The 12,400-nt window shown below is 36.4% G+C and overlaps 1 protein-coding gene across 4 annotated transcripts in view; it reads right to left on the reverse strand.

Annotated features, from left to right (window-relative positions):
- EML4 (EMAP like 4) overlaps window positions 1-12,400 on the reverse strand; it is a 201,230-nt gene that overhangs the window by 59,969 nt on the left and 128,861 nt on the right. For 2 of the 4 annotated variants that reach the window (XM_010595895.2, XM_064277164.1), the window contains exons 5-6: window positions 11,990-12,015; window positions 11,753-11,785 (exon numbers count right to left, since the gene is read on the reverse strand). In XM_010595895.2, the coding sequence (XP_010594197.1) occupies window positions 11,753-11,785; window positions 11,990-12,015 (59 nt within the window). Of the gene's footprint in view, window positions 1-1,802; window positions 1,888-11,752; window positions 11,786-11,989; window positions 12,016-12,400 lie in introns of those variants that run through there. The other 2 variants (XM_064277165.1, XM_023555312.2) reach the window with 2 other exon arrangements.

A 12,400-nucleotide genomic window follows, 5' to 3' on the forward strand; every position in this document is an offset into this window, starting at 1 on the left:
ATGACAGCGAATAAGGACCCCAGCTACCTCAGGAGAGGACATAACTATTCAATAGTTTATATAATGCAAACCATGGAACAGGAAGGAAAGATAAGGGTAGATCACTTGCTGAGAGTCTGCAAGTACTTCTTCAGAGTCAGGTTAATTGTGCTTGTTATGGGTGAGAAGTTCAAGTTATTTTTGTTATTATTACTCACAGTGCACTCGGCCTCACGGTTTGATCTGAGAGCAGGCAGAGACCTCCCACACTATGGTGTTACCATCACATGACGTACGTCTTTATTACTCCTGATCTGAGAGTGGGCTCTGCTTCCTGATGACTTTCAGCATAACAGGTCTTTGATAATAACTAAATGATTACCAGCTGCAGCCATCCCGCTTCCACGATAACTCCCTATCTCTATGTCCTTGTCCTTTTTTATCACTTGCCCTCTTACAGGTATCCATTTGTTATCACATAATTTTCCTGCTAGTACCTTTTTAAAGATTATAAATTCTTGAATAAATGCTTCTATTGCCATTTAGAAGGGGTTGGATGTCCAGCAAAAGGAAAAGGTTTAGAAGACAAAAATCAAAGAAAAAACATGCTCTCCTTTGCTAAACAGAACAGCTCTGAATATTACATTGATTACTTTATCAATTGTCAAGCAACACAAGCAACTAAGTGGAAAAGCAAAGGGAGTTTTGCTTGTCAACTTTTCAAATATGATATAAAAACAATGACGCATGTTAGGATGAAAATGTCTTCTCTGGCTATAAACTGGCAGTGTATACGCTGAAGGCCAAATACGTAATCTAGGTGCTGTGGACAACTCCTGGGACTTGGAGGCTATGCATTATAGTGGAAAGAACAGGAGCTTTGGAAAAAAACTGACTTGGTTTGAATCACAGTTTCACCCCTTGCTATCTGTGTGACTTTGGCCTCACTTTCCCTACTAAATAAAATGATAATACTACTTACTGCCCTGGATGATGATTGATTAAATAAGACATCACACTGTAAAGCTCAATATGAAGTCCTCAACAAATACTTACTCCTGTCCTTTTGAGGAGCTGTGATGATTCTAAACACTGCCTAACCCACTGCCATCGAGTAGATTCTGACTCACAGTGATCCTATAGGACAGCGTAGAATTGCCCCATTTGGTTTCCAAGGAGCTGCTGGTGGCTTCGAACTGCCAATCTTTTGGTTAGCAGCCAAACTCTTAACCACTGCGTCACCAGGGCAGTGGACCTGCTTGTAATACATGACTTAATACAATGTAATATCTCTTCACAAGCTTTAAAACGATCATCTACAGAACAGCAGGAGTAGGCAGATAAATTACAGTTCTGTAATTGTGTTTTACAACAGGGTCCACAAATTTAAATGCCCACAGGGCCAGACAGGAAATGCAAATAAGAGAAGCAGGAGACTACAGGTGGATTGGGGAAGGGAGGCACTGGCCTATGCTACATCAGGGAGACAGCAGCTCGACCGCCCCATGAAGGATGTGGGCCCAGTGTTGCTAAATCTTCTCTTTTCAAAAGAAATAAGAAATCTATAATTTATTGCAAAATCTCCCAACTTTTAAGTGTTTACTCCTTTACCATAAACAGGAAAACACTGGTGGACCAAATATACACTTCTTTGCATAGTGACCACCAGTATGCAATCTATCCATTTAAGAAGACAGCTTTTACCTTGGGGGTTAGGTAAAATACACAGATGAAGAAGAGCCTATTTCCCCCCAATCACTGTAGAATCACATTCTCACTATGGACTTTTTCTTGAGGCTCCCAGGTTTCTTGATCTTACTTACAGTGAAAGGACTTGTCGATCTGTTTGTCTTACCACACTGCTACTTTCCAGCTGCCCTCACTCAAAAGTACCACAAAGTCCAGGAGAGAGAGATGGGCCATGGGACTGATCAAAGCAGAAAAAGCAAGGAAATCAAGAAATTATTAAATTACCCATCTCATGACAGTTGCTAAACACAATATTAGAGCTCTCAGTATTCAATAATGAAGCTCCTGCTTATGGAAATGTAATTAGCCTCAATATTTTGCCTCCTACCTGGGCCCTGTCAGCAATCCCTGGGACTAAGAGGGAACCTCTACAGTGTAGTGGGGAGAACACAAGCTTTGTGATACAGACAGGCCTTGACTTGAACCAGTTCTACTAGCTTATGTGCAAACAAAATACATATTCTTACTTGAATATGATCAGTGATAGAGTAGTTTAATTACAAATGAAGAAATCCTGTAGCACACTGTTGATAAAAATATCGTAAAAACCTTTAATTCATCCTTCTAGACTCTTATAACATTGGAGCTACCGTGAGACTTAAAAGCTCAGCTAGTCCAACCCCCTACTTTTCAGGAGGGGAAACCAAGGCTCAGAGAGGTTAAATCAGGTTTTAAAACTATGTTCCAAAATTCTGCATGTTATTTAGAATCTGGGAACCATTTTCATTCTAAAACCATGTTCTTGGCCTGCACTATCCAAAATGATACCCACTGGTTACTGGACACTTCGAATGTGGCTAGTCCAAACTGAGATGTGCAATAAGCAAAAAATACACAGAGGAATTCAAAGACTTAGTAGGAAAAAGAATGTAAAATAGCTCATTGATTTTTTTTATATTGATTGCATGCTGATACATTTCACATATATTAATTTTATTATTAAACTTAACCTCACCTGGATCCTTTCACTTTTTAAAATGTGGTGACTAGAAAATTTTAAATTACATGTGTCATGCATTATACTTCTGTTGGATGGTACTGTTCAGATAATAGTAGAGAGATCCTCAGGCTAGTCCACAGAAGCCCCATTGTCTGACAAGGTAACTTACTTATAATCCAAAAAGCACTAGCTTGAGTTCTGGATCCTAACAATAGGAAAAAAGAGAGTATAATAGAAGAGGAATAAAATATTTCCTCTCTCCTATCTTTGGGAAGAGTGAATGCCAGGCAAGATTGTGAAATACCTGACATTGCACTTTCCTCTCTGTGTCCTCCTCCCACCTCCTAGCACTTCCCATCCAGTCTCCTCAGGTTTTGCTAACCCTTCTACTTTAGCATCTCACCTAGGCTGTCCTATGCTCCAGAGTGCTCCAAACTGTGAAATGATCTCCATATTCCCTAACAAAACTCCTGCCCTTTAGGGTTTTTTTTTTTTAACTCAAGTGCTTGGAGAAAAGCAATACTGTTAAATGGATTCATACTGATGTGTACACAACTGGCTATTAAAGTTATATATATATATTTAAAAGGCGTTTATCAAAATTTATTAATCTTTCACAGACTGGTGACAAAGTAAAACGAAAAATTCCGGCTGAGTGGAGAAGGAAGATCGTACTAGGCATACTCTGCTCCGAGGTCGGTTCTTCTAGTGGTTTCTGCCTTTTTCGCAGCTTGCTCTATTTCTGGAATTAGAGATTTTTAAAGAAAAATTGCCTTTCCATGGTATCAGCAGAGCTTAAGGAGTTTGGACTATGCTTATAATTACCTGTATAATGAGTACTGTTTGTAGAACACCTTTTAAACTTCTAGAATGCTCACAGTTTAAAGCATCTTTATCCCCAAAATTTACACTTTAGAAAGCCATTATTATTTGTATTTTACAGTATTTTAAACATAAAAATTGAATTTTAATATATTAAATTATGGCAGTGTGTGATGGTATCCAAATTCTTGTAAACAAATAAAAAATTAGAGTCTTCACTTAGATTGAGCCTTTTTTCTCTGATCCTACCAGTTCTGTTCCCCAAAACAACAGTGCTAAAGAACAGAAAGATTATCAAGATGCTAGGAATACTAACTGCGATTTTACAGTAGAAAGTGACAAGGGCCATTTTAAGTTGGATAAAGTATCTTCTTAAAAATATCTTTTTCAAAAAAAAAAAAAAGATTTAAGTTCCAGTTATTTTGTAGTTAACAGCCCAAGATTTTAAAAACCTACTCAAACAATGTAATTTGGAAGGGTATTTGACTTTGAAAGTAAGACTTGATTGGTACTATCCATAAAGTCTAAATTTCACCCACTTTCAATGGTCTAGCTGTAAAAACAGATGATAAAATGTAGATTCCCAAGTCAAAATCTAAAAGGAAATTTAGAAGGATATAATCTTACCCCATTTCACAGATTAAAAAAATTCCTAGTTATGGTGCTTGCCAAGTATTACGCAGTTGATTTTACCCGCTAGGACAAGAAATTAGGTCAGAAATACTTGACTTACTACTAAAAAAGGTTACTCTACTTTTATTTACTCTACAGTCAGAGTTCTATTGGCTGTGAATTTTGTTGACTACTTAATTAGCACAGTGGGAGTGAGGGCACACAATGAAGGCATAAAAGACTTGAATCCAGCCCTGGAGGAGGCTTACAACAGAGATAGAACCAAGCTCTGGGCACATGCTAATCAACTCTTATACTAATTAATCAGGTTTTCTTTGCTGTTTTGTTTACAATTGGGATCCCCATAAAACAACTTGAAAATATGCAGATGCGGGAGTCTGCTTAAGCAAACATTTTAGATTATTTTTACTGCCTGAAAAGAGATTTCTTTGGGAAAAGATGGAAAAGAAGTCTATTTCTAACATCATCAGATATATAAAACTTCTAAAAGACTTGCTATATTGCTGAAAACCTCTCTGAACTAGGCAAAGTCATGGCTGAATTTTAAAAGCTCCTTCAAATCACTCACTTATATCCTCAGGAAAAAATATTTTAACCCTAAATAAATGAACTGAAGTTCTTCATTTTATCTGAGTATATTATCTTAGAATGAGTCATTTAAAAAAATAAGACAGTCAAAAAAGAAACTTGGTATCTGTATCTCCCTAGCTGTGCTTTCTTAATTGATTATATTAGAAAGACAGTCAGGAGACCCCGGGGGGGAACGATAAAAACCAGTGTATGAAATTCTGATTATATAAATTAAGGAGAGGCTTCAACTTTAATGTTTTAATTCTTTAAAAAAAATCTAAGTCGAATAAAGCAAAATGTGAAGACTCTGATAAATCTCCGTTGTCTGTAGAGGTACTTACTATACTATTGCATTCATTTTTGGAAAGAAATATTTCATGATCTTTAAATAAAAAGTTTCAAACACATTATTTAAGAGACATAATCAATACAATAAGGAACGCTGGTGGCACAAAAGGTTAGCGGTTGGAACCCACCAGCCACTCAGCGGGAGAAAAGACCTGAAGATCTCCTACCATGAAGACTAAAGAACTACAGCCTGGGAAACCCTATGGGGCAGTCCTACTCTGTCAACACAGGGTCGTTAGGAGTCGGGATCAACTTGACCGCACATAACAACCAATGAAACATTTTTAGTAAAACCGTTCCTTCTAACTAATTCTGAATATAGTTCAGGGATGCGGCTGGTGATTTATCATGCCTCTTCCCTTCAATCTTGGCATATGTCACTGATCAAAAATCATGCCTCTTTCCAGCTAAGCAAAATCACAAGTTTCAGAATTCTTTTCAAAGTGCTTCAAGAATACAATACTCAACAGAGTTAGCAAGACAATATGAAGTCTAATCGTCATTTCTGAATTTCTAACTATAATACATTGTAATATAACTCTATTTCTAACTACAATATCTCAGTTAACTGGCTTGCTTGAAGAATGGAAATTTTCTGGTTAGTGGCATTTTCTGGTTTAGATTTTATAATCTATGCCTATTGTGAAGATACAGTATGGATGAAAAGTCTTAAAGCACAATATAATAAATACGCATGAGACTAGTAAGACTTTCTCTTATGAAAGGTCCAGAAGAGGCAGTCGGTGCTTTTTTCTCAGGTGAAAATGAGGAAGGAGGATGCCAAGAACACATATTCTTAGAAGGTGGGTTATATTTAATAAAAATTGAACAGACTTTAAATATATTTTTAATCTAGAAGATGGCTATCACCAACCACAACATTAAGAAATCAGATCTTTGCTTCACAGGGTTTTTTTTGTTTTGTTTTATTTTTAAATCTCTAACAAAGGAAAGCTCCCCAATTTGGGGGTGGGGGTGGGAGGAGAGGAGAGTCTCCTTGTAAAATATAGCGACCCAGGGAATGGTTATATAGCGCATTTAAAATGGGCCAGTACCTACTACACTTTAGAACTAAATTGTAAGCATCCTTTGGAAATACAGCATTTGGCTTCCTACCCTTCCTGTTTATCCACACTAAAACAGACTTAAAGCTGGCGCCTTTCTCCCTAAATTCTGGAATTGTAAAGGTTCTGATACCCTCTAAGTAACAAGGAAAGAATCCTAACTGTAGTTCAATTAAGGTTTTTTTGGTTGTTTCAACTGCACACCTTCTCAGAGGACACAACACTCACTCTGTATGTTTTATAGGCAAATTTTAGCTGTTCTTTCAGATACAACGTTCAGTTTACACCCGGACTGGTCAGGTTTTAGGCCAGGATGTGCCTGGTGCCAACAACTCAGAGAACACCCCAGGCCGGGAAGGATTACCCAATAAGCAAAGTATGCATGGGCTTACTTGTGCTTACTCACTAATCTGTAGTATACAACCCGTGTGAAACTGTTCACTACAGATTAATAAGTAAACACAATTCAGCCTGGGAGTACCTTGCTTACTGGTTAATCTGCCCCTGCCAGGCCCTGAACGGGAGCATTTGCATTCACGTTCTTTCTTTAAAGGGTAGTTTACAAGCCAGTTAGTGTGGTATGGGGGTGGAGTGAGAGGCCTGTCCTCCACTTTCTATTTGCCACATGAAAGAGCTTTCACAAAGTTATTGAAGAAACCCTAGAGATGTCTAATCTAAACCTAATCATATGTGAGGAAACTGAGGCCCAAGGTCTCAGGGCCTCCAGGGAAAATTTATTTTCAGAAGAACAATGTTTCTTTTCTTTTTTACTAATTTCCTTTGGTAAATGGAATTTTGTTCCTCCCCAATGCACGTTCATAATTTTAGCCATTGTACAAAGTGATTCTTTACTCTTTTACCTTCTGTGATACAGGTCCTCTCACCTCTAGGTTCCATGTCTGTACCACCTTGCTTCCCTTTTCCAAGTGAGCTGCCTAAGGCAGCTTCAGTGGCTTAGGATAAATCTACATTTTATCAATGTAATGGCCAACAAATACAAAATCGTATGCACACCTTACTGTTCTTACCACAGCTAGCAAGCTCCTACCTCAGAGCTTTTGTAGTCTCCTCTGTTCATAAAGTTCTTTCCCACATGTCCATATATTTCACTCACTTCCTTCAGGTGACTCAATGTCACCATATCAGAAATGTCCTCCCTTACCACCCTGTATAAAACAGCAATTCTCTACTCCACTTTTTTTTTTTGCAATATATATCACTTTCTGACATATTAAGTACTTATTATCTGTTCCTTCCAGATTAGAATATAAGTTCCACACAGCTCAGACATCCTTTAATTTACCTGTTGTATTAAGGGTAGGGGTGATAAAGTACATACTCAATAAATACATGTTAAATGAATGAATGTTTACAGTGTGCATCTGATAGAAAAAAAATTTTTTTTTATCTGATAAAGGACAGTAAAGAAACAAATCAGAACTGTAACAGCTGTTAGAATGACAAGATTCTTTTTCTTTCCCTAATTTTATAAATGAGTTTGTATTATTTGTTTTAATATTACTTGGACTGTTTGGCTACAGTACTGAGAGATTTTAAGCAGTATATATTTCAAAATGGCTTTTAAAGTATTTTTCATCTCAATTTTTTTTTTTTTTTTTTTGGGTCAGAAAGGTAGTTAGGCAGCTAGTAAGAAGTAGTCAATTACTTCTCAATTTCCTAACATAGTACAATAACATCTTAATACACCTATACAGTTAAGATATCACTGCACGGATTTGGTAGTTAAGCAAGAATGGATCCAAGATTAGAGCAGCGAGGCAGCACTACAGGAGGAAGTAAGAGTGTGATTTGGTGACTGATGAGTTTGCTTTTCCTCAATTAAGCAGATTTTCCTCCCATAGGGATCTGAGTCATTCAGGTTCTCAGCAAGTCGAGACAAGTGGTGACGTGCTAATTCTAATTCTAAACAGTAAGTCTGCTACGAGAGAAACATGATTTAAGATTATTCAAGCCTGAAAAACAACAGTAACGTGCCATAATTTGAGGACGTTTAGGCTGAGCTCTAGAAATAATGGGGATGCATGACATTCTTCCCCTTATGTTAAAAATGCAATACACTAGATAACTATTATATGGATGGGCTTATAGGCTGTACTGATTTTATTTATTACAAAATTTGTCAGACTGTTACCTATTTTCTCTAATTTTATAAAACATGCTTATATCCGCCCCCCAAGTTAGCTCAAAAACATCAATAGCCCCCAGATGGAGAATACTGCACTAAGACCAACTGCTGCATCTAACAATAAACACTCCTACAGGAAAACACATTCAAATGTTAACTTGATGTGCTAGGACTCTAGCTCTGCCCTTACGGGAACAAAACTCAGCAGAATTAGGGAGAAGAGGAATGAAAAAAGGTTTAGGCTTCAGGGATTTGGGTTAGATAAAGATCGGAGTGAGAAAGAGCCTTTCGAGTGATATAACACGTCCTCCTTCTCCCAGCTTCGCCTCAGAGATCGCCCTGCGTACAGCCCATTCCGCTTCCTGTTGCTTTTAACCACATTTTCCTCCTCTGCCTAAGTGATGAGCAGAAAATGCAGTCTCATAGCTCTTCTCCTGCTCTGCTCTGCCTTAATGACACAGGCCTCTTAAGTAACGTTTTTTCTGCTACCACTCACCTAAATGTACCAAATGTTAACAGCCTTCTTCCCAAGTCAAAGCAGATGCCTTGGTACAATTCAAAGTTGGCATTGTCAAAAGAGGGCTAAAGAAATTAATCATATTTTTAAAAAGGTTTCCAACATGACAGATATTTGGGATTAATACCTAAAATAAAAGAATACCTGAAATATGCTATGCAAAATGAATACCAAAGTGTTAAAATATATCTAAAATGAGTATCATCTCTATAATGGCCCTCTTTTCATCTCACTAAACACATCTGATTGCAGGGTTTTACTGCCAGCCCCATATACATTAATAACAAAAATCTATTTGGTACTACATGCCAGATACTAAGTTTAAGCGTTTTATTATTGTCTTGGAAACCCTGGTGGCATAGTGGTTAAGTGCTACAGCTGCTAACCCAAGGGTCGGCAGTTCAAATCCACCAGGCGCTCCTTGGAAACTCTATGGGGACAGTTCTACTCTGTCCTACAGGGTCGCTATGAGTCGGAATCGACTTGACAGCACTGGGTTTGGTTTTTTTGGTTTATTATTGCGCCAATTATAAATAAGAAAGCAAACACTTAGGGAGGTGAAGAAACCTGCTCAAGGTCACACAGCTAAGCAAATCATGGAACCAATCTCTGAACACCAAAATCCATGAGTTTACACATCTATATAATTTGCCTGCTATGCCATGAGTTTACACATCTATACGATTTGCCTGCTACGCAATTCTACAGAAAACACACGTGTGACCTGCCCCCAAAAACAAATCCCTATTCTTTTCCACACACCTACTCCTCCTCAAAAGTTCTCTATTTCAGTAGATGCCACTTACCTAATTGCTCAAGCCCGTCATCCTAGATTCTTTTGTTTACATCCAACAACATCTAACCAACCAAGTCCAGATTCTATCTCCTAAATCACCTAGAATCCATCCACTTCTTCCTACAGGCCTTGCCACAATCTCAATTAGGTCAGAACTACAGAAAAGACTGAAGCACAAGAGGTCTCCTTTGCAAAAATGCTCTATGATTAAAGCCTATTCTTCAGAGAGGATATAGCTGCTTGAAGAGGCAAAGCAGTAGACTCAGATCGCACAACTAAGGCTTAATCCAAGCAACGTTACCTGTTATCAAATTTCAACATCTGAGATAATCTTTTCGAGTTAAAATTCTTGTAATAGAATTTAACTTATTTTTCTATATCCTTTTCAGCTTTCCATTCCACCTTTCTTCCCAGACACTGGCCAAAAACCTTTTAGTGATGCTTCAGTAGCAATTCTCCTCCTTTTAAACACACTTTCCTACTTCTTTACCTGAATGGCTTTGAAAACTGTGTCACCAACACCAGCTGCTTTTATATACCAATCCTAAATACCTTTTTCCTTTTAAAGAAATTACTACAATAGGAAGGAGGCAGACAGCCCTTTTTTATTCACTCTATGAGGACTTTATAAATATTTGGGCTCTTTAGAAAAATATCTAATAATAATGTCTTTTTATAGTTAGTGATTTCTATTTTTAAGGTTTTTTCATATATACTAGTTCATCCTTCAGCAGCTATGTTAAGTCAGCTTTCTAGTTTTTATTCTCAGATTAGAAAACCACTCAGAGATACTGTTACTTCGCCAGGACCAAATACTGAACACAGTGATTCCTCACTCATTGCTCTTTTCACTATACATCAATGCCTCTATTAAAAAAAAAAAAGTTTTGATACATAATGCAAATGAGAATTATCCTAGTGAATAAAATTTCGTTCCTTCCTTAAACTGCCTCAACCATTACTTATCTATACTTATTACATATAAAGGAGGGAGAAGGCAAGGCCCAACTAAAGAATTCTAGTAAAATTCAATTTATTATTTAGAATTTCTATGTAAGAAAAGCTCAAAGAAGATTACATCTTCTCCTCATTTATCAACTGTCTTGTTATCCAACATTCTGTATTTATGACAACAGTGAAAAATCTACTATTTGACTATTTTGCACATTAATGATGTACATCTGGCAGTAATGAATGGCAAGGTGGGGCAAGAGTACCACTAGCTTTGGTGGTTGAAGTTATGGGCCATGATTCTCAGTGGTTTGGCAGTCATGTAATGATGACATTTGGCAGTTATGCAATGATGTAGTCATCCACCATTTTCACATAAGAACGATTTCACAAACAACCCTGTCTTTGGAACCTAACCACATTGATAACTGAGGAGAGGGTATACAAATAAACAGTTCTTTTCTTATTAGAACCAAAGTCAAAATCCACAGAAATTCAGATTAAGTCTCTAATAAATATTTTAACCACATCGTAAGTGGGTAATATAAAAGCCAGAAAATAAAGATAACCATCATACATAGAAATGAGCAGCAAAAAGCATGCACAGAAAAAACATGCTTTCATTTAGACTAAAAAAAAAAAAAAAATTAGACTAGCATGCTTCAAATTAAATTTGCAGGCAATCTAAGGAAAATGTAAAACTGATATATAAAACTTACCTACTTTGTAATTAAATACACATTTATAAAAAGTCTGCTCTCTGTTTTTGGTCAGAACAAGCCAACAACAGCAAGTAGCCAGAAATTACCATTAATATAAAAGAAAAATTTAAGAGGAAATGATTTGCTAGACTCAATATATTTTCAGTCCTAGCTTCAAGAAATGAGTGATTATTTGCAATGAAGTTGGCAAGACAGGAAATTGAGTTAAAATTTATCAATCTTTTAAATGGCTTTTCTAAGTAAAACTTTTTTTTTTTTTTAAAGGGGAAAAATCCCTTTAGTATTCTATACCTCTTTGTAATGGTGTATTTATTTCTACTATTCACCTTGAATCTTCAGATTTTACAGTAATAAAATAGATTACTTTTTAAGGTAGTCAAATTCATTAGTTCAAATTACCAGGTCATTTCCTTTTATTAAGAGGGAAGTCAGGTAGTATAAATAATGAAAAGCCAAATAAGAGATCCAGGAAGAAATTAACTTAGAAGGCAACCAACTGCGTAGCTTATTCTTACCTTGGCTGTTTTTTTCGCGGGTTGACATTTTTGCTGGTTGAGACAAAAATGACATATCTTACAATAAAAACTGGGCATTTTCTTAAGTAACTATAGTAACACATATCTCCTTGATTACTATGAGCTAATAAAGTACACTCAATTAAAATAAGTCAACATTCTTATCAATTACCAGTAAGAATTAAACTGATGTAGAAAAGCAAGATAAGTATTTTTTTAAAAGGATTTGTAATTTACCTTGGTTGATGATGACATCTTTATGCCTAAAAAAGGAATTCAAAGAACACATTTATTTTATAATTTTATTTGGCTGACCATTAAAATCATCTGAAGAAATTATAAAAGCTTCAGTGCATAAGCTACCTAACCCCAGACAATCTCTAAAAGTAAAATCAAGGCATCAGTACTTTTTAAAGTCTCTCATTGGTCTCAACTACTAATATACTGTATTAAACAATACTGAAGATTCCACAAGATCACCTAAGTAGTGAAAGCATAGAAAAAAATTATGAATAGCGCTCAAGTCTCATGGGATTACTGAGATTTACTATTTGAGTAAGAGAGCATTAATAGGAAGATACAGCTTTTCTTAGAAGACTTAGAAGAAAAAAATAGATAGAAAAAAGATACAAATTATAATACAGATTT

Source organism: Loxodonta africana, chromosome 26 (genome assembly GCF_030014295.1).
Source record: "Loxodonta africana isolate mLoxAfr1 chromosome 26, mLoxAfr1.hap2, whole genome shotgun sequence".
NCBI lineage: Eukaryota > Metazoa > Chordata > Mammalia > Proboscidea > Elephantidae > Loxodonta > Loxodonta africana.